Source organism: Neopelma chrysocephalum, unplaced genomic scaffold (genome assembly GCF_003984885.1).
Source record: "Neopelma chrysocephalum unplaced genomic scaffold, ASM398488v2 Primary Assembly neopelma1_65, whole genome shotgun sequence".
Classification (NCBI taxonomy): Eukaryota; Metazoa; Chordata; class Aves; order Passeriformes; family Pipridae; genus Neopelma; species Neopelma chrysocephalum.
Window position 1 is genome coordinate 2,415,978 of NW_020897722.1, and position 25,204 is coordinate 2,441,181.

Sequence of the window (25,204 nt, forward strand, 5' to 3'; positions counted from 1 at the left end):
CAGCATTAATGAGTGATCATTGATTAGTGATCAGCCTGATTGGCAGCAAACAAACGCCAGGGAACCTGGAGGGGCTCTGGAGAGGCAGCTCTTGACGCCGCCTGCTAATGAAGTGCCCTTCAATTAAACCAGCCAGAATTAGAAGCTGGAATCACTTCCCGGCTGGAAGCAGCTCCCTGCTCCCCACAGACAGGGCCATGTGATCCACGGGACAGAGCCAAGGCTGCGGGAAGGGCAAGACTGAGCTACAAAGATTGGAAGCAAGGGCTCCTCAAGGCAGTTCCGTCACAGCTCCCCAACCCTCATTCCACAAACACCTTCCCCAGATTCCTGCCTGGACATAAACCCAGCGAGGCAGCACCCGATGATCCCTCCACTGCTGTGGAGCTGTTTCAGGGGCAACGTGGCTTAAAGAAGGAATTCAGTCACCTGCAACACAACAAGTCTTCATTTTTATTGAGTTAGTAAGGTCTCAACTGATCCCGAGCTCAGTGAGCTATAGAAACCCTCCTCTCTCCCAGCCAGAGCAGCCTGTCCCGGGAAAGTGCTGGATGCATCCAAGGAATCCCATCGCCAGCGTACAAAGCAGCATCGCTCAGTCACGGTGAGATTTCTCCTGGCACCACAGGCCTTAAATCAGCTCCACCAATCCACCACCAGCTTCCTGGAAAAACCAAACCCGAGCACGGCGGCGACGGGGTTTGGTTGCGACAGGGGTTAGAAACGCCACGCAGAGGCTTGGAAAAAGCAACACGGCTGGAATATAAGCAATACAATTTTAATTCTGACCAGTCACCTACAAACCCCGTGTCTTTCCACTGTTCTGATGGCATTGGTTAAATAGCACATCCGTGACATCGCTGGGGGGGGCGGGGCGGGGGGGGGAAATGACACAAAGATACAGACATTATGATACAATAGTACAAATGATAAATTATTTATACAGTAAATAATGTCAATAAGTCAGCACAAAGTCGTAAAAAGCAGCCGGCTCCCGGGATTATGAAAAGTTTGGTAAATATTGAAATTGTAACACTCGTGAAGGAAAGCGAGTCGTCGTGAGCTTCTGCTGTGAAAAATAAAACCACCTATTTCTCCGCAACCTGTGCAATATTCAGACGTACAGTACACGTTAGAAACTGTAACAGCAAAGGGGGAGATGGGGAACAAGAGTTGTCTTGGCTACGGGACTCCAAAAAGGCTGTAAACAATACAGCCCACCACGGTTTTTCCTTCCCTGTCCCCTCCATGGAGTTTAGTTTCTCTATAGTATAAAACTGAATAAATAACTGAGCTTATTTGGGGGGTAAAATTACGCCAAGGGTGGGTTGTTGGTTTGTTTTTTTTTTTAAGTTTTTTTTTTTAGTTTTTTTATTTTACAAAATATTTAACATTTTTTCTCTTTGGTCAATTTGACCAGTAAGGCTATTTTGGGCTACTAACATTTTTTAAAAAAATCAAGAGAAAAAAAAGCACTTTTAGTATTTGCAAGGTGAGAAAAAGAAGGAGAAGAAGGGGGAAAATGAGCTCGGAGAAATAGGGCAGAGCGGATGTGATGGGATACACACACGTCCTCCGTGCAGGAACACTGGAGGGCAAGGAAGGGGGAAGGATTATCCTGGAGAGGAGTTAAATCATCACAAAAAGAGATGGACAATTTGGGGCACACCCAGGCAGGACCCCCCTCAGTGCCACCCACTCCTGCATAAGGTGGGGACACGGCCCAGCCCAGCAACCAAGATTTACCAAACCAGCCCTTTCTCCTCTTAAACTCATCTCCTGCCACAAGCCCTGTGCCAGGCTGGGATCTGGGCTTGGTTAGTCTCAGCCTAAAGCTTTAGAGCACCAGGATTTGGGCCGTGGCTCCTCTGAGAGCCCCGTCATGGTTTGTTGTGCCATAAATGTCTCTCTCCATATTTAATGTGTATTCAATTAAAAGGAACACAGCTCTTGGAGAAGTGACTTGGTTAAAGCAACAATTGGCCATTCAGCAGTTTCACTAAAGCCAGGGCTCCCTACCAGGCCCACAGCACAGTTTTATCAAGTCATGTAGATCATTTCATCACTTTAAATGCTTTACTCTCAACCCCACCTTCGCCTCCAAAAAGTTACCCAGGATGTGGTCAGGACTTCTGGCTGAACAGTGCCCCATCCAACTGCAATTCAGGCGACACACTAAGGGAAAAAAACATCGAGTGGTCTCGATTCCACTGTTGAGAAAATCAAACTGGAAAAAATAAATCTTGCCACAGATCAGCTGGAAAGCACTTCCCCCCCCCATCTGCAAGAATCACACCCTTCCTGGTCTACACCTCTCAGTAACTTCAACAACAACAAAAAGTAAAGTCTTTTTTCCTTATTCTGAAAGGCAACATGAATGGGTTTTGTTTTGTTTTTAAAGACATACTGGGTGTGGACAGTAATTCTCTTTCCTCCTATATAAAAACGAGAGCAGATGAATATTCGGGCTCCTCCTCGCCCAACTCCACAGTATCCAAGAGGATCCCACAATCTGCATAGAAACATCCACACACTTAGCATTCCGCACACTAACAGAGCTACACTGACCTACACAGCTAAAAATCTGTGATTGTACCCTAAATTTGATAGTCTCTCAGCCTCCCCTTCCCACCAGGAGACAGACCCCAGTCCCTTTCCGGCGGCACACGGCTCCGGCACACCAGAACACACAACTCTGGTCACTTCTTTGTGGTTTGTTCTCTGGTTTTCCCCCCCCCTCCTAAGCAGGGAAAAGGCCACCAAGATGCATCAATACATGCAGAGATGCCCTCAAGGCAGGAGCGAGCGCTGGGACATCCCTGCCCACGGATATTTGGGAGCAGAGCTCGGCTGCGCTGTGCCGGGGCTGCACCAGAACCCTGAGCGTGGGTCGGTGCCGAGGAGTCCAGACATGCCAGTGAAAAAGGGACAGTTCAGCTCCCAGTGAACGGTTTTTCTCTGGAGTGCACCTTCCATCGGGAAAAATTAGTCGATAAAATTAAACGAGTCGTGGTTTGTACATTAGGATTTTTAACAGCTCAAGAAGTAGTACAAGAGGAAAAAAAAAAAAAACACCACCAGCCTCTCTTGTGATGTTTTCCATCAAGGCTAAAAGTCTGTCCAGTCTGGGGGGGTCGGGAAACGGGAACAAATCAAGGGAAAGGCGACTTTAGTGTTTTTTCTTTTTAATGTAGTCTTAAATCATGTTACGCTCAAATTCAATTCTTCTAAAAATAATTAGTCACGAGGATTTGTTTTTGATTTGCATTATGAATATTTCATTTAAAAGTAAATATTTTAGTGTTAATCTTCCCTTTTAAACTCTCTTTACAGAAACAAAGAGCTAAAACCATAAATAAGAGGGCATTAAAACCATAAAAATGACATTTGCCAATATCTTAATTTTTTCAGCCAGACTTGATAAATCTATCAAAACCAGACAGTTAAATAAGAACCACATTATAAAAATTAGCAAAAAAAGGACTATTAGGTAACTCTGCAAACTCAAATATGAAACTGTACTAAACAAAATATGTGCAAAAGTATACAAGAGTAACTGCATATAGCAAGGTTAAGCCTGAATTAGTTTTAAAGCTTGCCCCGGTGAAACTGAATTCATTGTCCCACTGTATTTCATTTTTTTTGTCCTTTTTTTGTCTTTTCTTTTTTTTTTTTTCTCCTTTTCTTTCAACTCACATTGTAAGTCAAATAAAAACAAAATACACATGGAAAAAACTTCCAAAGAAGCTGGTACTGGACAAGCACAGAGCAGGACACTCACTCAGCACGAGTGCAGCCACTCACAGAGAGTTCCAGGAGTCCTTAGAGTAGTGTACAAATTCAACACTGCACGACAGCACACGGCATATCGACAACTCGAGCATGTTCTTGGGTGTTTAGTCTGGGGTTTTTTTGTGTTATTTTCCTTTAGAGACAAGCTTGTTTTCTCGGTCACACCTCAGATACCACAAGCAGTGCGAGTTCGCAATGTTTAATGCATAAAAACCAGCCACCTGGGCCCTCCGGATCGTTCTCTTTCTAAGAGTAAGGACTATGGGTGAACCAACAGTCTAGAACTGTGTGTAGTTATGTGCAAAACATTCACTAGCACTCGGAATCTCAGGTCTATCATATGGGCATAGGAAGTGACAGATGCAGGTAAATAGTAATTTTCAGGATCCAGCACATGATCTGACATCTACAAAATAGCCAACGGAGTTTAAAATGGCAGGTTCTCTCCCTAGAAAGTGTATTGAAATGATTAACAAAGTAACAAAATGGGCAGAAATCTAACTTTGGTGAAAAGTCTGAACATTTTCACATGATGCTCAACAAGCCAAAGTAAGGTACCATCTGTAGCAAAGACTAGATTTAGATTAACTGGTAAGTAGAGACAACTCTTCAAAGATCATAACTGTAAACTGCAAATCTACTTCCAAGTCTCTCACACACCGTTCAGTCCACACAGGCCACGTTCGTTCCGCTGTAAAGACTTCAGCCTGGAAACACTAGGAAAAGAAAAGTTCCTTTAATTGGGTCTTTATAGGAGGAAAGGGTTAGTTGTATTTGCAGACTGGGAGGCTGACGGCGGGATTCCTGTACTGTGGAGAGGTTGGGGCATTGATCCTGCAATGCTCAGCCCCTGGCCCATCCTGGTGATCGAGGCCACGGTGCCCATCGCCGGGAGCGGTGCCATCCCCACGGGCACGGGGGCCATGGAAGACAGAGGTATTGGCTCCATGCTCATCGGGGGCACGGCACTGAAGGAAGGGCTGGTTCCCATCACGGGACTCGCTCTCATCTGGTTCAGGGTGAGCGGCTGAGGCTGATTCACTTGGAAGGGGTTGATTGGAGTCGGGGCTGTAGCGGCGCCTGGTTTGCAGGGAAGAGGGAAAGAGATGGCACTGACATCAACACCAGGGTCTGGAAATCGTCTTTTCTGGCCAAGAATGTACCCTTTGTTCATTCCCATACACTCCCAAACCCAAAACACCCTGGGGAGAACCTGCCTGGATGCCACTCACCAAATTCCCTGGTGCACCAGTACAGTCTGTTTCCTTGAACCCATCAATCCCACAAAACATCCCTTCCCTGACCAACAGTTCCCACTCCTGATAGTACTGACCAGAGAGAGATGTTGCAAATTTGGTTACCTGGAACATGCCTAAACATGACACCCAGGTCTCTAATTTATAGTTTTTAAATGCTATTTAAAATTTGCACTGGGGAAGAGACCTGCAGGCTCTCTGTGCTCCTTTACTGCAGATTAAACTGACAGAGAGTAGGGTTTGGATACCGGGAAGAAATTCCTCCCTGTGAGGGTGGGGAGGCCCTGGCACAGGTTGCCCAGGGAAGCTGTGGCTGCCCCATCCCTGGACGTGTCCAAGGCCAGGTTGGAGCAACCTGGGCTAGTGGAAGGTCTCCCTGCTCACAGCAGGAGGTGGAACTGGATGATCTTTAGGATCCCTTCCCAACTATTCTGTGCTTCTCTGATTTGTACATTTGCCTCACAACCTCACCAGCCAACTCCATTTTCGTGTTTCTGGCACCGAGTTTGGACAAGAATTCACAAAGTAAACAACTTGTTTCCGAATTGCAGCGGTGCTAGAAAAAGCAGAGAATAACTTTCCCAGCGTTTGAGGTTCCCTGGATTGCTGCCAACCCTGCAAATTCCTTTTACCGTCCGTGCACAGCGTTATTTGGATGGCCCAGTGACCCCTCACAAACTTTTTGTAGTAACCGGTAACGGCAGATACACAGATTTCCTCTCAGCGCTCACTGCCAAGGCTGCTCAGAATCACTGCCTTTTTCCTGCTCAAGGACTTTAATAAACTGACTCTTTTTTTTCTTTCCCCCCCCACTGGAAGAGTGAAGAAAATCCATCCTGAAAGAGAATTTCAAGGTGTTTTTCACCATGTGAGCAACACGCGGAAATTTCAGTGCACGTTTCTGCTTTTAAAAAATACGTGTTCCACGTGTTTAATGTCACCCTTTGAGTCTGGTCTAAGCAAGGGCTCACTTCTAACAAGCCCAGCTTACAGGAGAACTGCAACAGCCTGTTTTTTTTTTTTCCATATACAGAGAATGTGTTTTCAGATGAGAACTGGTTTACTGTGCCAGCCTGAAGACAGCCTGATCAGCAACCCACTGAATTTTGCTCTCAGGCTGCAGGCAGATAATGTGGAGAGTGCAAGGGCAAAAGGGGAAGGGAAACTGCTGGAACCAAGCTCAGCTGCAGACAAAGAGCAGAAAGTCTGTGCTTTCAGGGACTGTCGCTATGCTGGATGAGCCCAGGATGCCTCTCTGAGACCTTCCTGCTCTCAGCCATGATCTGCTGCCTGAAGCAACCAAGAAAAACAAGCCCCAAACTCCTTCCTTTAAATCCACCAGGACTGAGTTATGCACAGTTTTCCTACAGGGAGGGAAAGCTAAAACAGAAACGTGGAGGGTTGTGCAGAAACAGACCTGGTGCCAAGAATGGATTCAGTGAAGTAACAGGTTGTGGTGGCTTAGACACCAGAGAATCCAGGTTCACCAGAGCAGCATTGGGGCCCAAAAAGGACTCCGGGGTTTTCCGAGCTGCACTTTGTTTTCCTGATGTCCCACTCGAGTGCTGGGAATCAAAGAGATCAGGACTTGTGGTACCGCTATGCTGAGATGGCAAAGTGGAACCTGATTCAGCTGAAACAACACAAAGAGACAAACAAAACTTCCCATTAATCCACACGGCCAAGCAGAGAGAACCTTGAAGTGTCTGACAGCAGGAATGTTTAGTTCTAACGCTGGGATTAGTCAGGCTGGAGTGTGTCAGGGACACCCTTAGCATGCAAGCAGACAAATGTTCTGTAGGAGAGCATGAAAAAGCTGCAGTCAGAGGTGCAGAGCTCTACTGAAGGCGTTCCCTGCTTTGCCCTGATGAGCATTCCCACAGCTCTGCTGCTCCAGGTGGGACTCAAAGGCTCCAAGGAAAAGATACTCAAAAGCCTTGGCTTCTGCCCTTGCCCTACACCACTGCTGTGCCCTTCCTAGCTGGATTCCACCCAGGTTTGTTGTTCAAAAAGCCCAGCTGGGCATTAGTCACTGTTCTTTCAGGCAGAACCATCCTGAGAGCACACAGTATCACAGCCCTGACACTGAGGGTCTGGCAGTTTGGATTTAGTCACTAATGACCAAAGGAAAAATAAATCGGAGCATTCATAGAAGTGTATTTTCTCATCTTCCTACTAGAATTTACACATGAGAGGAATTCAGTCAGCATGGTTCTGTTTGACTCTCTGAGCACAAGCCCTGCTCCAAACTCGTTGGATAGTGGGAATTTAAAATCCAAATAAATTTCTGAGTCAATGCAGCCAAAGGTCACGCAGTGCAATTCTATGGATTACAGTGCAAAAGGCCCATTCCCCACAAGTTCATGCACAGGCCAAAACGTGAACAAAAAGCTTTTACTGCTGCATTACCACCAGCTTTAATTCTTCCCTTTGTGAAAGTTGATTTTTGTTTTCTAATCAAATTTAAGAAGAGAGACATTTGTTGCTGTGACTATCACCCAACCTGTCCACATGCTAAGAACTGGATTCGTACCTGGCTTTTTGGAAGTTCGAAGTGTGTCAAATTCAGAAAAATCATCTTTAACTGTACCATTCAAATTACTGAAGAGGTCAAAAGATGTACTTCCTGTTCAAAACAACAAGACAGCCCTGTCATTAACACATCTTCGGTTGCATCCCACACCTGATCCTCCTGGAAGCAATTCCTAACCCATTTGTGTTACCAAGACTGTTGGGTTCCAGGGCAGCACTTGGAGTGGTCCTGGAGTTACCCAGGAGCTGGGAGAAGGATAATGTCAGAAAATTGTTCTTTCTTACAGAATTAAACAACTAATTCAGAGCAGTTTGCTTTTCAATCAGTGTAGGGCACACCTTGAGCATGCTGAGGTTTGGTTGATTGTCTGCACTAGAGAAAGCAGATATTGCTGCAGAAGGAGAAATGGATTTATAGTCTGAACTATCAAGTGTTAATCAGCCCTCAAGTAAAACACATTGTGAACAGAGTTCCAAAGCCAAATTTAGCACTGTTATAGCTTCAGTGATGATTTGACTTGTGCTTCCCAAGTGAAAAGGAGGAGAAATGCAATAGCAAAGGTTGCTGAGATGGCAAAGCCCCGTTAGCTGAAGCACCAGCACTTGCCCAGAGTTCACAACCACTGAAAACATCACCATTTCAAAATTCCACACTCTTACCTCAGAATGGAGGCAGCAACCCAAACCCAAATGACCAGCAATCACACTCCTGAAAAGCTTTAAAGTTCGTGTGGCGTTTTTTTTTTAATTAGTTGAAATGTTTTTCTAACTTAGTTTTCACCTTTAACACATTTCAAGCAAATATGAAGGTCCAAAAAGAGCACAAAAAGACAAAACCCAGAGAGAACAAGTGATGATTGAGTATAAAAACAACGCTTAAGAAAAACAAAGTTAAAGACTCATTCTCACAATGATCCAATTATTGCCCTTTGCCCAGTGGAAAGCTGATTAGACAACTTTTAGTAGTACTCAGATTCCTTTGTTTGTTATGTACCGGGATGAAGGACTGGCAGAAAATGCATTTGGGATGCTTTTAGCCACGGTGCTGATATGAAAATAGCAGGTATTAAGACTCATCAAGGTTGCATTAGTTACAGAGCATGAACAGACAATTACATCAGCACCTTGGTACCCAGGGCTCAGGGATCACTTCACACCCTCAGTCTGAAGGAACAAACCTTCATTTGCACCTCCAGAAGTCTCCTCGGAGTGTGGAGCTGCTCAACCTGTCAATCTACATCTGCAGAGACATCCATCTGCAGGGCTGTTTATCATGATGAAAGCTTAAATTATAGGATCGTTCATTGCCAGAAATTAAGTCCTTGTCTAATTAAAGATAAAACCCAAGAGCAGCAGCAGTCCCGAGGGCCCAGCAGGCAGCCACAAACACCAAGAGGAGAATGTAGAAGGGACAGAGTACGAAGCAGCACCACGAATTCAGAGCTCTAAGTCAGAATAATTACTTTTGATTTTCTTTTTCCTGCTAGTTATTACAACTCCCTTTTATCTTACAGACCAGTTCTGCACATTGTTCAGCACCCAGCTGCTTTGAACCACACAATGCAAGAACATCATCGGGGTCTCTCCTCATTACTCAAATAACATGAGGCTGTTTCTCACCAGAAGTAGAGAGAGGTTTGTTTGCAGGTGCTGGTCCCCAGGGATCCACAGAAGGTTTTGCTGCAGTAGAAGATGACTGAGCAGGAGCCCAAGGGTCATTTTTGGACAGAGGCTGAGCTGTGGATCCTGCTGGTGCTGCCCAAGGGTCAACGGAAGCAGCTGGTTTGGCACCTGCAAAAAGAGTCAGCGGGAACACCAGTGAGTCCAGCTTCACTTTGGAAAGCTTTCCTGGGAGATTAACCTCTCTTATGTGCCTTTACTGCCAATTAACACTGAACATAAACAGGTGAAGCAGTTCAGCACCAGGAACACTGATAACTCTCAGCATCAATGTCACATGCCCTGAACAACAAGCGCCAGGAAATTCTGTGCAAGGCAGATGAATAAACAAATCCCCCCCTTTCAAACTGAATAAAAATATCTGCAGTTCCAACAAGAAAATAAACATGCTTTTGTTACAGACTTTGCCACCACAACTGACAATACCTGACTGGAGGTGACCTAAATCACAGGGTCTATTTATGAACTCAGGGAAAAGTAAGTTTATAAAAAGCCCAGAGGTAAAAGGTATGAGATACCAAACACTAACACTTGGAGAAAGACAACTAAGATATTTTCCAACTCTTTTAACCATACTGTTATTTTTTAAAAACATAATCAGCTTCCCTGAGCCAGCTGTGCTTTTTATTCCTGTGTGTAAGCACTCCTGACACAAATCTGAGCTTCCCACTGATATCCCTTATTATTTTCTTTTAACCCAAAGCCTGTATGTTCAGGATTCTTGTTTTTATTGGAAATTTGTGACAACCCTTCATTCGCACAAATTCAATGTCCAAACTGCTTCGGGTTGTGCACGAGGGTAAAGGGGAAATTTAAGGCCAAACAAAGGGAGAAGGAAAGAGAAGGAAACTCCCCTCATCATTTACAATTTCCTGCCAGGTTTTTCTTCTTCCTCCCCAACCTAATTTATTGCTTTTCAGCAAAGCAATTCTGTTCTTGTTTCTACCAATATTTTAAGTTATTAAACCCCAGGAATACTGAGGTAAATCCCATGTCTCTTTTGCAGTGGGCCAGGTGGGTGCTGGAAGGTCATTCTTGCTCAGGCCTGACATCCATCCCCCTCCTGGAGCACCAGGAATGGGAGCCCAGTACTTCCCAGGCACATCCTGTACAACTGTACAGCCATCAACTACCTCCAAACCAGGCAGGACATGCAAACATTTCCTCTTCCCTATGAACTTTCTCGGCAGGAATGGTTTAATTCCTAACTGAGGACTGTGTAACCCAGAGCAGTTCAGGATCAGCCCCACGTGCACAACCATTATCATCAGCCACCAAGTGGCTTTCAAGTGACAACTGAGAATTATTTTGAATTTTCAAAACTACATAACAACCACCCTTGGCATCACAATATTCTCATAAACCAATTCAGTGCTGCACAAAATGGCACAAATCCCAATTTGCTGGTTTTTCTTTCATCTCCAGGCCCATGGTCTCGCTGCAGCTCCACACCAGGAAATGCCAGAACTCTCCAAGGAAGCCAAACTATTCCCACACCGGTACTTACATTTCCTTTATCTGTCCTCAGTGCTGAGTTACAGCAATGCCCCACCAGAAATGCTAATGACAGCATTTCCAATCAACTGAAGCTTCCCAAAACATCTTTTCCTTCATAAAGGGAGCGCAGGAAATGAGAGTGTTTGGGAAGATCCCTTCCCGGGGCTTCCATCAGCTCCACTAGAACACCACAGCACATGCAGGACTCGAGAAATACAGTTTAATGAGTCACTCTTTTTATCAGAAAACTCCTAAATCTTATACCTTCAGGACTATCCTTGGGAGCCAAGAAACCAGCAAGCTGGAGTAAGGGGTTGTGCTGTGGTGGAATAAAGCTGGGAGGCACTGACAAAAAACACTCCAGCCAAAACTGATGCAAGGAAAATCCTGTCAGAGGGTGACAGATCAAGCAGGAGAATTGAAGAAAGTCGGATTTTGTTTGTTTTTAACCATGGAAAAATACACTAAATAGCCTCAGGGCCCAAAACTTGGGCTTCTTCTGATTTCCTGTCACCAAAGGAGAAACAGATGACACTTAGAACGATGACCTGCAGCTGGCCCAGCAGCTTTGTAGGTGCCTTAAATGCCACCATGAGGAGGGGAAAAAACCCCAAACAAGGCATTTCATTATTAAACTTCAACATTTTCATCAGGAACCTGTTGGTGGTGTGTTGAATGCTGATGTAAATGACTTTAAAGAAGAGGTTGTAGAACCACCAGCCTGAAGGACAACGGATAGAATGCACACACAAAAACCCAGCTGTTTAAGAAGAGTGAAATTTCCATTTGTTTCTGCTTGGAAATGAGTTGGGGAATGTCAGTTCTAGAGTACGGGAACCAATCAAGATGGACTAATACACGAGCGTGACACCGGACATGGAGGAACTTTGAAAAGCTCAACATCAAAAAGCAAAACCCTTTAAATAACATTCCTCCTGGCAGTTTTCTTCTTACCAAATGATTGCCACGGGTCAGAGGCAGGAGCTGCAACTGTGGATCCTCCCCAGGGATCAGTTTGGTTTGCAACAGCGGGAGGTCCCCACGGCTCCGTTTTTGGCGGGGCCGGCGCCGAGGAGGGCAGGGCATCCATCAGGTCCAACAAAGTGGTGTGCTGAGGGCAGGAATAATCTGAGCTTTAATCAAGAGCATTGTCACTCCGAAGTACAAACCCGTGAGAGTGAAGAAGCAATTATTATTATTTTTTTTTTCCTTTTACACACCTGCATTGACTAGTAGTTCGAAATTTAACCCACACGGAAGAAGCTTTAAGCTACACAACAAAGCAATCCCAAAAGCATAAAAGAGCTCAGTATTAAGCTATTTTGTGTTACTGTATTTCAGCTTTTGGCAGCATAACCGGGAGTTTCTTAGTCGAAGGCACTACCTCCTTCTTTTTGGGAATTTTAATTGTGTCTCTGCGACTCTCCTCCAGAGCCATCTGTAATCTCAGATCATCTCCGCGTCTGAGGCGCTCCTCCTGCAAAGGAAATCAACACTGGTGATATAGACCATGAGCCTGCACTGGGCTGCTGCTCCCTCCAGGAATCCAACCCCTGGGCAGGACACCACCAGGAAAGGCCTGGCCAGCCCTCCCTGCCACCGCTGGTGGGATTATTTGCTAGAATTTGGACATAACTGAGAGAGGGAGAGGAATTTTCTTGTGGTTCTTTCCTCAACCAGAGGTCAGGAGCACCCCGACCCTGGAACACCAGCGGTGTCATCACAATCCAGTTTGCTGATTGACATTTACCCTCGTGTTGTTTTATTCCTGATGGGAATATAAATGTAACATTCTTTCCAAAATTCAGTTTCTAGGTAGAAACACCACAGAACTTCGAGTAAAGGGCCTGTTTTTAAATTCTCACCATGATTTGGAACCACTGAAGGTTGTAGGGAACTAAACTGTAATTTCCCTGGCTTTTCTCAGCTTCCCTCCACACTGATACAAGTGTTATAAAGAACACCAAGGGAATCAGTTGAGCCAACTCCCTGTAATTTGAAGGTTTAAACATCTGTAAACTACAATGTTTGTGGTACATTCAAATACTTTAAATGTCTTTGCTTGCATCACATCTTTCAGAAGTTGACTAATCCCCCAGCTGGTATTTCCCTTGTCATTTTTCAAGCTACTTCAACTGATTAGGTTCTGATTTATATTTTCTTTCCCTTTATTGCTCAATAATGATAAAGTTTACTGGGTTATAGTTTTCCTTTCCAAGCACAGAGATACTAATGCTTAACATGCAGCTTAAGCTAAATTGTCACAGAAAACCTCTAAAATATTTCACTCAGCAGGGCTGACTTGAATTTTCACTCATAGGTGAGATTCAACTTCGTTATATATTAACATGCAGCAAACTTTATCCACAATTATTTATCCATCATTTACTCCAAATTCAAAATGAACTTCTTAAGAATTAGCACAGCAACATAACTCAGGTGACAGATTAGGAATCAAGTTGCTTTAAACCAGGTTCTTTATATATTCTGGTACTTTGTGTCAGGTCACCCTCTTGTTCCAGACACTCTTACCAAACAACCAGACCATTCAAAATTCCACTGGAATCAGAATTCACTGACATTAATGAAGGTTTTCAGGACCAGGAAGAGCTGGAAGCACGATTAGCTGAAAACATCTTCAGTAATGTGCTGATTAACATCCTCCCACACAAAGTCTTCTCGCAAAGTGACTGTCATCTTCCACTAGTCTCAACAGCTCGGAGGCTGGAGTTACTTTAAAAAAAGAGATTTAAAAAAAAAAAAACACCCACAAAAATAATAATTAAACAAAAAACAAAAACAAAAATAAAAAAAACCAAGAGCAATATCTTCCAAAATGGCCTTTCCACCTGGAGCAAAGCCAAGCTGCCACTGGAAAAAAAAAAAAACAACACAAAAAAACCAAACCAGGATTGCAATCTCAACTATCAAAGGCAAAACCTACACGGGCACCGACCTGCTCCGCCACCTCCCGGCTCATGGCCAGCGCCAGCTGCAGCTGCAGCTCCTCCTCCCCGCTCGTCTGAGGCCGGGCCTGCTCGAGCTCCGAGGAAACTCGAGGGGACGTCGCTGTTGGGAGACAAAACCCACCACGTTTAGCACATCAAATACATCAAACAACAACAAACATGTGGCGCGTTTGATTCTTGCTCTGACCGGATCCCCCCTGCCCCTGTTTTCACCCCTGAGAACTTTGGGGGTAGGACACCGACTTCAAAATGCAGAGAATTAATTGTTCAAGAAAACATTTGTTGATATTTCTCACATCTCCCAATGTCACTAAGGATTTGCTGGGAGTTGGCCAATCTCGGGGTAAAACTGGATACCACCCACTTTTCTGTAAAATAATACAGTCCTAATGGGAAGATAAAGAACTATTCTTAACTGCTGAGCAGGCTCAGGGACAAACAAGCCAGCCTTTCATACCCCAAATTTACACAAATACTGTATCATTCTCTGTTAAAAAAGAGTTTGGTCTATGGGTTGGGGGCGTTGTTTGGGTTTTGGTGTTGGTTGGTCTTTTTTTGGATGAAGATTTCCATTAGCTGAGCTCTAGTTGTGATCTCCCCCACTCCGCGAGCAACACTCGAGCTTGACAGCTAAAATGTGCAATTTCTCAACATGCAAACCATCTTTTCTTGATGTTTTCACGACAGCAACATGCAGAAATTCCCATCCCAATGGGACAACACTAGTAGGTTTAGCACTAGACAGTAACTAAACATTTTTTTGTGCTCACTCTCACAAATAATTCTCTAGCATCAAATCATTCACACAGAAATTTTATCTCAGTTTGGCAAGGAAGTTTGTAGTTAATGGCTGGAATAATAATTAGTTTGGCAAAATATACATTAACATTTAATACAGAGTAATCATGTTTTTAAACTAGCATGGCAAGGTCTAAGAAATCGAGTTTCTTCTTAGCAGGCCAGCTGGGCATGTTTGAGATTGCCAAAGTATGTTTAAAAAGCACTTTTTCATCACTACTTTAATCCTCCAAACACTTCCCAGTCTTGTCTCTCAAAGATGACATTTCAAAACAAGAAGTGCACCTTCCTCTCTCCTCCAACAGGCCTCAAGGCAGGTGACTCTCCCTAAAAAAGGAATGACCTTTCCATCCCACCCCACTCTGTTCCTAAAGGGACACATTAATTTATCCCCCAGAACGATCCCTCCATGTTGTGCTGATCCTGAGGCTCTCAAGCCAACCAGACAAGCTCCTTACTGCAACAGAGATGTTACTCATCCCTCAATTCTATTCCTTTTTCAAATGAAATAACTAAATTTAGCCTGTTTGCTCCAACAGTCACAGCCAGGCTCTCTAATATATTATATGGACTATTAAAAACAATATAACTAAAGCAGGTGATAATTCCCAGCCAACAGAGGTTGAACATGAGCACTAGTTCTGGTCACTCAAATCCAAGACGGGTGATTTCAAAACCAGAATGGAGGTGGAAACACTTCCCCTCAGAGCATGGAGAATGTTTTATGTGTTTATCTTTGCAAAAAGAAGATTGAGCAGTTTATGGTTGTTAAACATATCAGGTTTGCAAACACCACAGAGCCAGAAAAGCTATTTAAGATAAAGGGGCAAGAACTAATGGTACAAATTGACCATGAATAGATTTAAGAGACAAGTAGAGAAGAGCAGTTTTCCAGCAGGGAATAGAGAAGGAAAGAGTTGTAAATAGTTTAAAACCAGAGCTGGATAAGTGTGGGACAAATGGGACACCAACAGAGTCACCTGAGAGCAGATGGACCTGGACCATGAGCAAGGAGGCACCTCCTGGTCTTCCAGTTTTTCAACTGCAATTGTGGGGGGAAATGGGATTTCCTGCACTTCCTGCAAATCAGCTTTTCCATCCCTGTTGATGTTACTACATTCCATAACAACTCAGAAGCTGATGGTACAACGGCTTTAAAATGATGTGGAACGGGTTCATCCCGTTGATTTTCCTGCCGTTTCCACGGGAAGGACTTGCTGAACACACTCACCCGTCACAGCTTTTAGCAGCTCACGGCCCTTCTGCCCGGAAAAGCTGCAAGGAGCGGGAATTGCATCCCACTGGCCCTCCCCTGGGGGGTCCTCACCTCCCAGCCCTGCACAGGAAGGGCTGGATTGCTTTGGCAGGGAGCTCCATGAGCTCACAGCTCCCAGCAGAGCCCAACATCAGCAGCTCCAGGATCTGAACGTGGATAACGCGGTGTCTCACGGATATAAATTATTTCTTTTCACTTTCAGGCTTTTCCAGCAATTCATTCTACTTGGTTTCATTAACTCTAAAAGGCACTTCCAAAAAAAAAAAAAGGAAAAATGCCCATTTGAAATTCTTCCTTGGGCCTCATTTAAAAAAAAAAATGAAACTATAGGAATGTTGCTATTTTACATTTAAACCTCTGCAGTGTTATAAAACCACCTACATTAAAGAGCTGCCAGCAAATTGTTTGAGAAAGGATTAAGGAATATTCAAAACACTGTTCCTGGGAGTAACCTGACATGCTTTATGCAGCAACTTCACTCCTATCTGGGCCTCATCCTGCATTAAGGTTTGAATTCCCAGGATCCAGCAGAAAGGTTATTGCCTTAGTAACAGGATCGCTGCCACACAAAGCATCCCTTATCCCCCAGCACATGACAGTTAACTCAGATGTTTATGTAAGATAGGACTCAATAGATCAATTCTGACCTGCTAAGCCCTGCTTTGTTGGGAATTTGGAGATCCCAGTCCCTCCAGGCTGCCCAGAAGCAAATTGGTGGGAATCTGCTCCCACAGGGCTGCTCGGCAAGGGAATCATCTCCAACCTCAGTTAATCACTAAAGCAGGATTCTGCTCCACCATCTGTCCCCAGGCCAGGCTCTGACGTCTTTCAGACACATCTATTGATAATTTCCCATATTTTGGCAATATCAAAAGCCCTCTGTAGATGTCGATAGATCTGGCTGAGCTGAAGTGAATACACAGGACACGGAAAGCAGAGTCACTGCCTGCATTAGTGACAAAAATCACTCCCAGCACACCAGTCAGACTGTGCACTTCCATTCAGAAGGCTGTGCTTGGGTTTTGGGGTTGGTTTCGTTATTCCTGGGATTTTTCTTTTTCTGATTTGCAGGTGGAATTCTGAAGAACAGACTTCACTTCTCAGTCACATCTGTTCAGAAAGAAAAGCTGCTTCCTCCCTCAATCAGTGCACCCACAAATGTAGACAAAACCAAGGCTGACTTGAAAAATGAGATTAATATCAAGGTAAGAACTCAGAAACCGACAGAAATTCCCTTGGGAACCAAGCAGGGATCCCATTTGTTAGTCTTCCAATGAAAGACCACTCCAATAAAGATGGGATATGTTCAAAAAGCCAATCTAGCCTCTCAAATGATGGAAAGGCATGAGCAAACTGCTTAATCTAGGAGGAGTTGTGTAATCCACCTTTCCACTGGGAATTAAAGAATCTTTCAGACACAAGAGGAGAGTTAATAACACCTCTGAATGTGACAAGGTGGAGCTGCTCAACCTTCCTGCAGGATTTAACTGTACTGAGCACACAGAGCACTTCTGAAATTCATTTAACCCTGAACAAATCCTTGAGGTTTGTTTTGGTTTTAGGAGCATTTTCCTCCCAGGTGATCCCTACATCCAGCTGAACAGACACAGTTGGATAATTTAGTGCCACTACAGAAGCCTGGATACACCAATGGCACTTCCCACCTTCACCAGAAAAAGAGATGTAAGATGAGAGAATTTAATCAAGTTGTCAAGTGATGTCTGACAGGAGTCTGCCACATTCCTTCGACACCTCAAACTACGGGAATTATCCAAACTGTTCATCCAGATTCATTGTTGGATGATAAGTCATATATTCCCTGACTAAGATGGAAGGGCAGAGACGTGTTCCAACCTGCAAATTGTTAAAAACCTGCTAATTATTAAATAAATTAAAAAAAAAATCCAACTTTAAAAACAGGAGCATTCTGAAACCTGAATGGCACAGGATGCCCAGAGAAGCTGTGGCTGCCCCATCCCTGGAAGTGTCCAAGGCCAGGTTGGATTAACCTGGGATAGTAGAAGGTGCCCTTCCCATGGCAGAGGGCTGGAACTGGATGAGCTTTAAGGTCCCTTCCCCAAACCATTCTGGGATTCTATGAATTTCCTATCATGTCAAACCCCAAACAGCAATTCCTCTGATTTACTTTCTACTCCAAATAAAAGTGGAGAGAAAGCTGAAATAGATGAGAGAACATAACCTTGCAGAGGCTTCACAAAACTGCTTTTAAATAATGAGTCAACTTAATATCAATAATCACTGGAAACATTAAAAACTCATTAATTCACCTGAAGAAAATTGCTCCCAGAATCTTTACAGGAAAGGTTAACAGACTTGGCATTTCCCAAGATCCATAAAAGCCCTTTTCAGCCCATCTTTCACCAATCTTTTCTCAAATAGGCTGTTTGCATAATGGATGTGAGCTGAGCTTAGCTGAGCTGAGCCCACCTCGGGGCAGTGCTGCTCTGAAAGCAGGTCACACATTTGTGTCAATGAAATCAGGGCATTAAAGCCACCCCAGCCTGGCTCTGCCTCCCAAACCCACGGGAGCACATGGACAAAGGGGAGGGGGTGTGGACAACCCAAAATATCACAGGGACATCCTGGCTTGGGCATGACAGGATTGGATCTCTGAAAAAGCAGTAAGGCCTCAGTAAACTTGGGTTTAAAACACAACCAGCACTTCTCAGGCTTGGAACACCACCCCAGTTCAGGCTTAAGAGGTCTATATTAAGAACACCCTACTTTTCCCTGTGCAGCCATAAATCCAGAATCCTATTTAAGTGGTCACTGGCAGCTGTAGATGAAACAAGGCCAGGAGCAGGAGGTTGAAGTTTTCAAAACCGGGCGACTGATGTCCAACATAAAGACAATTTTTTAGACACGAAGAAATTCTCCTCCAAAAGATTTCAGATATCCACCTCATATTCCTTCCTCTCCCCAGTAGGTTTGGGTTCAGCACCACACAAGAACAATCCTCCACAGTGAAATAAAACCTGACATCAGATTTCCTGCAATTCCAGAGAATTTACACGTTTTCCAAAATAATAAAGAACTATTATGCATATTGTCATGGAATATTTAATAGCTCCTAATCTGAACATTAATTGCCAACTGGAAAATAAAACCAATTGTTCCCAGGATGTTGGTTGACAAGATGGAGGTTGGGAAGAGATTTATTTCTGCTTTTTGCTTTAGTATCTCTCTTGGCTTCCACCTCCAGGTTATGAGACTAAATAGCAAAAATATACTAATACTTTCACATTCACACACCATAAGGTACTCCCTGGAATTACCCAAGCACTGAGATCTTCAGGGCCAACCAAGTCATTAAGGCAAAGCTTTGGGGGAAAGGATCTTATTAAAAACTCTCACGTTTCCCCATTTCACTTTGCACAGTTTCTAAAGGACTGTTAGAGATGAGATGAAAATATCCACAAGGAAATGGGGAGAAATGTCCTTATTTGCCAAGTCTTGCCTGCAGCAGTGAGGGATGATTGTTCAACAGTCAAGAGATCCTTTTCCATCTTGAACTCTCCCACACTGCACAGGCTGGAAGTAATGCTTTTATTTTTTCATAAATGATAAATTTGGGACACGATGACCAGCAAGTCTTTAAGAAAACCCTTTCTGGCTCAACATCAAGTACAAAATCCAACTGTTGGATCCAAACCCACAGGTGTTAAGAGTCTGGGAAGAGCAGGAGTGTGAGCACTGCAGTGTTCAGTCTGTGCAGTGCAGCTCATTCAACATTCTGAGCAAACCAAAGCAAAAAGGGGTCACTGACTTATCCAATATTGCACTTTTAGGAAGTGACAGAAAGGAAAGAGATCCCTCAGGCACAATCCAGCACAGTATCCACTGCAAGTTATTGTTCCCCCAGTGATCTGTCCTGGAGGAACTACCCAGCTCTTTCAGCCGGCTCAGCCTTCATTTCTTCTGCAAGAAAGCATCAAAAATGAGATTTTATATCCCGACATCATCTCTTCAAGCAAGGGGAATGCACTCCCAAAATCTGCAATCCCCACTAAAGAGGAACAAAAGTAAAATGTGCTGATGCCAAAACCACTGAGAGACAAAATATTTCATTTAGTGATGTTGGCAAAAAGGCTGTTAACTCTCCCAAACTTTACTGATATTTGACTGTTAAGAAGACATGTGATATATTTAGCAAAGAGGAGGGATGTACATTTTTAAGAAGCAAACCTCATGCTATAGATTGCAAATCTAAATGTCTCTGATCTCCTCTTCAAAGGCTCAGAGGAATGAAAGAGAATTCTGCCAGAATATACAGTGCAGCAACCACATCTTCGAGCTGCTACAAGGAGAATATTTCCCAGGAGCCAAGCATAACTTAATTCCTTTCACATATTTCACTGAATCCATCTTTTCAGAACAAAAGGAGGTTAGCATTTAAAAAAATAAAACAGGATGCATACAATCTCTTTCACTTTAAATAATGAAAAGCATCTTTTCCATCAAATTTAGAAGGCACGGGAATGACCCTACATTTATGTAACAGATTAAATGTCTGGATTTTAGTGAAACTCCTTCCTCGTTTCCTGGGATAAAGCTGTTTTTTTCCAATATCAGATTTTCTAAAATCTAAAGATTTTCCAATATCAGAAGTATTGAAGCCCAGCTGTTCTGAAAGGTGCTGGTTTGCTTTGCTATGCTCAGTTAAACCTGACAAAAACACATTAAAACTTCAAAACATAAAAACCGACAGCCATCTGTATTTGGGCTGATCCACTGTGAGAAGTCCAGGAGAGGCCACAACCCAGGAAGAAAAAAAAAAAAAAGCCTGAGATTTCTAAAGCTTCTTAGGTCTGTGCTCAGGGGGGGAGGAGGAAGAAAAGCTTAAGAAATCATTACCTCAAAAGCAATCCTGCCACGGGAGACACACAGAGGGAAATGGGAGCATCCACTAAATCCACACTTTGGAGTGAAAGAAGAGCCAAACTTGCTGCTTCTCCCAAGGAACAATTCAGGAACACACCCTGCATTGCTCAACCCTGCCGGGAGGAATAGTTTGGAGCCTCTGGTAGCATTTAACATGCCAAACAATAGTTCCAGGCACTAATTAGAGGCAGGAGCTGGTGAAACAATAACCCTGTGGAACCCAAGGTGTGCTCAGCATAACTCAGCCACTATTATTTAGTCCATCAGCCCAAGTTAAAAACAGTATTTCAAGCTATATCCTAAATTAAGAATTTTTGCTGTAGTCACCAGTGATCCACAGACTTCAAAAGAAAAAAAAATGTTATTGTTGTGGTAACAATATATGTGATGTGCTTTAAAAAGTCACACTGAAACAATGCTCTAGTGTGGTTATTATAAAAAACCTATGTACATATAGAAAATATGAACACACAGAAATATGGTTATTACACAAAAACTAAGAGGTCTGTTTTCCAACTCCTAATTAAAAGATTTTAAAAAATCTCATCCCTGAAAACCTTCATGCACATTATTTGCAAAATACTTTTTTTGGGAAATAATTTTTCCTGCTCATCTCCATGGATTTAAATGGACAGATTTAGTTTGATTTTCCTGCCACCTCCTCCTGCCTTCCCCACGAAGTGTTTGCACACTCACATATTTATGATTTGAGCAGCACTTTGGGACCCAGGACATGACAAACTTCAGATTCCTAGAACTGGTGCTCAGTGGATTCTCCACCCTGGCTGGGTTACAGCCCTCCACACACCCTAAACATTCATTTAAAGACAAGATTTTCCTTCAGAATTAGACCACAACCACTGACATTCCAGCCAAAGCAGCTTTCATCAGATCATTACTTACATTAAGGAGGATTTAGTGCCAAATCAGGCCTCTTCCTGACATGACAGGGAGTTCCCCCCAAGCAGTGGCAGAAAGAATTTGTTCTTCCCACATCATTGTATTAATTTTTTAAGAATGAAATATAGTATTTAGTAGAGATACTTACACACCAAAGACAGAGAGTATAAATATTTAAATACAGACAAATTCAAAGCATTACTACTCCAAGAACTGCTGAGTAAGCAATAAAGGAAATTAAACAGCAGCACTCTTGCCAAAGTACAATAGCAGCAGCATAAAGTAGCAAAATCATCCAGGAAATATTCTGTATTTCTAATTTTTTTCTTGAATTCAAGACCAGGTTGGACAGTGCTTGGAGCAACCTGGGCTAGTGGGAGGTGGCCCTGCCCATGGCAGGGGGTGGAACAAGATGAGCTTTAAGGTCCTTCCACCCCAATCATTCTATGATTCCATGAATTATACTTAACAAAAAGAACGAATTTCCAAGGAAAAAAACAGGAAAAATCCATTCCCAATCTCCCACCACATCAAACACCGGAGCACGTTCCCAAAAGCAGCCTGACAATGCTGCCTTTGGGAACTGCCAGAGAACAACTGCTTCTGAAATGAAGTCAACACACACATCCCCTCCAAACCAAACATTTAACCAGGCAGTGGAGGAGACATTAATGCCATGGAGCAGATCCACAAAGGCAGCACAACCAGAACCACAGAACATTCTGAGCTGGAAGGGACCCACACGGATCACTGAGTCCAACTCAAGTGAATCCCATAAAGGGACTGAACCCAAAGCTGAACACCAACTTTGGTGTTACTGGCACCATGTTCCCACCAACTGAGCTACCTCAGGTTCACCCTCACCTCCAACAGCAAATCTGGATGCAAAATCTCTCAAAAGAAAAGGAAGAGGAAACTTCTCCCGTGTGTTTGCCTGTACTTACAGCCATGGTAAGACGCTGGGGATCCTCCAGACTTTCCATACTCCTGCTCTGAGTAGCTGGTGGACAGGTTGGGCTGACTGGAGCCTCGGCCAAAGGTGATCTGGTTGCTGCCCACCCCAGTGGCCACCTGGGCCATGCGTTCTTTGGTCTTCAGGGCCTGGGCCCTCTCCGTCTTGAGTCGCTCGTCGTCCTTCAGGAGCGACACCAGCTGCTTGGACTTCTCCCTCACGTTGATGCCCTGGTCTTTGCCGTCTCGATCGATGTACTGGAAATCTTTCAACGTCTGGATGGCAAAAATATTCTCCTTACACTGCTGGGCCACCCTCTCGGAGCCGGTTTTGATCAGGTAATCTAAGAGCGTCAGGGCCTTGTACACGTGTCGCCAGTTCTTGCCGTGGTCGTTGAGCCGTTTCCAGATCATGCTCATAATTTCAGAAAAGGCCACAACGTTGTAAGTCAGATCTGCTATTTCAGTCATTAACGAACTGGAAGGACCCCAGGGATCATTAGAGGTCGCTTCCCGAACTTTTATTTCGGCCTCTGAGTAATTGTTCACAATGTTCTTCATCTGCCGTCTGATAGACGAAGTCGTCATTTTTAGTTCCCTTTTTTGCCCGGGCAGGTTGCAGAACACAAACAGAAAAGGGCTAAATTTGCTCCTCTATGAACGTTTCTGAACTGCAAAGGCTCCGTATCAGTGGCTTATTTGTAACACATTCCACTACAACCATTTCCTCTCTTCAAGAGAATGACACGAGAAAATGAAAATCACGACCTGAGTGAGGGAAAGAAAACAAAGCACATCAGTGTTCCTGCACAGCCAACAATCTGCATCCACTTGGGACAAATTTCCTAGAGCAAACTGATGAATTTTCTCCCCGAATTTCTTCTCATTTTGAAAACAACTTGCTCTTCTCATGAGTAACATTAAACATCTAAGATTAAAAACCTGAAGCACGGAGCAAAACAAAAGGAAGAAAACGACCGTGCTGACGGAACAGCAAAATTTTAAAATCAAACCAAAGTCCAAGAAATTACAGGTTTAGCTTCCAAAGTAAAAACCTAGAATTTTTAATTACAGTGCTCACAGAGCTGAGATCAAACCACATCAGAAATTCCGTGTTTAGCAGCTTCTCTCTAACACTGACAACTGCTCCCATTCCTGTAGGAATCTGAACCAAGGGAATGAGCAAACTTCCTAAAAATCAACCATTTCTGAAACCCCAGGTAAGTTTAAAGCCCACTCAGAGATCCTGAGGCCCAGGGAAGAGACCTGAGCCCCAAAATGACACATTCCAACTCAAGGTGACCTTTGATGATAAGCAGATTAGAAGGGAATTTTTTTTCCCCAAATGCATTTATTTTGCACATTTGACAACACTCGTCAGACCCACACTTTCTGCTCTGTGTTTCTGCTCACAGCACAGAAGGATTTTTAATTATTTGAGAATGGAACTGTAAAGCCAAAATGATTGGCAAGAAAACTCAAGGACAAGCTCTGGAGCTGGAAAGCTGTGTCAGTTCTTCAGTTAAGGTCACTGTTTCAAGTAAACAGAGGCCTATTAAGCTTTAGAATAAATTACTTGAGCAAACTGGCAGATTTTGCTGTTCCATTAACACAGAACAGCCCCTGATATTCACCAGTTGCACAACACTGAGCAAGGACTCAGCAACCAAACTCACATGAACAGAGCTGCCCATTCCAGATGTCCTCTAATGTTTCTCCAAACACTCCAAAAAACCAACCCTATCCCTTTACAAAGACACTGGAGAGAAGGGAAGCACAGATTTCAAGCCTGGAATTGTTATCGTTCTTCAAATGACGACGGTGCCATTTGGAATGCGAGCAGAATTCAGTGTCACAGCAGCTCTAGAGGATTTATTTCAGCATAAAGACATATTCCCTTCCCAGAAAACCATTCTGGGCAAGTTAAACCACCACAGAACAACTCCAGTGAGTTACTGTATTTTATCTCGTTCCACTAAGGTTAATTTTTGGCAGATTAAAAACTCCTATGACATGATGGAAGACGAACTTTAAATGAGATCAACACTAAACTTCAGGTAAATGGTGTTTCCCCCAGTATTTGGAACCAGCTGTAGGAGAGTGTTGATGTGTTGGCAGATGGTTGATGTCAACAGGAATAAAAAGGGGCATCTTCTGGGGCATTTACAAGTTTGTGCACTATAAACATACATAAACATGGCATTTAGAAAGTTAACATTGCCCAAATTATCACTTGCCCCTGTGATGACTCTCTAATGCACAACTTGCAAAAGGCAGGGCAACAGTAAGAAAAAATAAAAAAATTAATTTTAAAAAGCCCACAATACATATCTTATTTATCCTAAACCATTTCTTTATGTCAATAATGGGTAAGGCAAGTTCACAGCCAAAGCAGAAACCAGGGATCCAGGGGCATCTGGATGGTCACACAGAACTAGGAGCAGGCTGCAGGTAGGAACTTCTTCAGCTGGTAAAAGTGGAGCCAGCAGAGGATCCAAGTGCCAGGCACATCACAAACACAATTCCAATGGTTATACAGATCCCAGAGCAGAAGAATCCAACCCCCCACAAGGACTGAGCTTGTCATCCAACCAGAAAAGCAGTAAATAACATGAAAAATCAAACCCAGGAGGACTAGAAAACAAGATAAC

At 43.6% G+C, this 25,204-nt stretch overlaps 1 protein-coding gene across 6 annotated transcripts in view; it reads right to left on the reverse strand.

The window, feature by feature from the left end:
- Nucleotides 1-433: 433 nt before the first annotated feature.
- The window catches only part of EPN2 (epsin 2), a 42,345-nt gene continuing 17,574 nt past the window's right edge, over nucleotides 434-25,204 (reverse strand). For 3 of the 6 annotated variants that reach the window (XM_027683807.1, XM_027683811.1, XM_027683809.1), the window contains exons 2-9: nucleotides 22,547-23,321; nucleotides 13,702-13,826; nucleotides 12,142-12,234; nucleotides 11,712-11,868; nucleotides 9,201-9,371; nucleotides 7,582-7,674; nucleotides 6,466-6,681; nucleotides 434-4,872 (exon numbers count right to left, since the gene is read on the reverse strand). In XM_027683807.1, coding sequence (XP_027539608.1) covers nucleotides 4,541-4,872; nucleotides 6,466-6,681; nucleotides 7,582-7,674; nucleotides 9,201-9,371; nucleotides 11,712-11,868; nucleotides 12,142-12,234; nucleotides 13,702-13,826; nucleotides 22,547-23,141 — 1,782 coding nt within the window. In that variant the 5' untranslated portion in view covers nucleotides 23,142-23,321 and the 3' untranslated portion in view covers nucleotides 434-4,540. Of the gene's footprint in view, nucleotides 4,873-6,465; nucleotides 6,682-7,581; nucleotides 7,675-9,200; nucleotides 9,372-11,711; nucleotides 11,869-12,141; nucleotides 12,235-13,701; nucleotides 13,827-22,546; nucleotides 23,322-24,229; nucleotides 24,311-25,204 lie in introns of those variants that run through there. The other 3 variants (XM_027683808.1, XM_027683812.1, XM_027683813.1) reach the window with 3 other exon arrangements.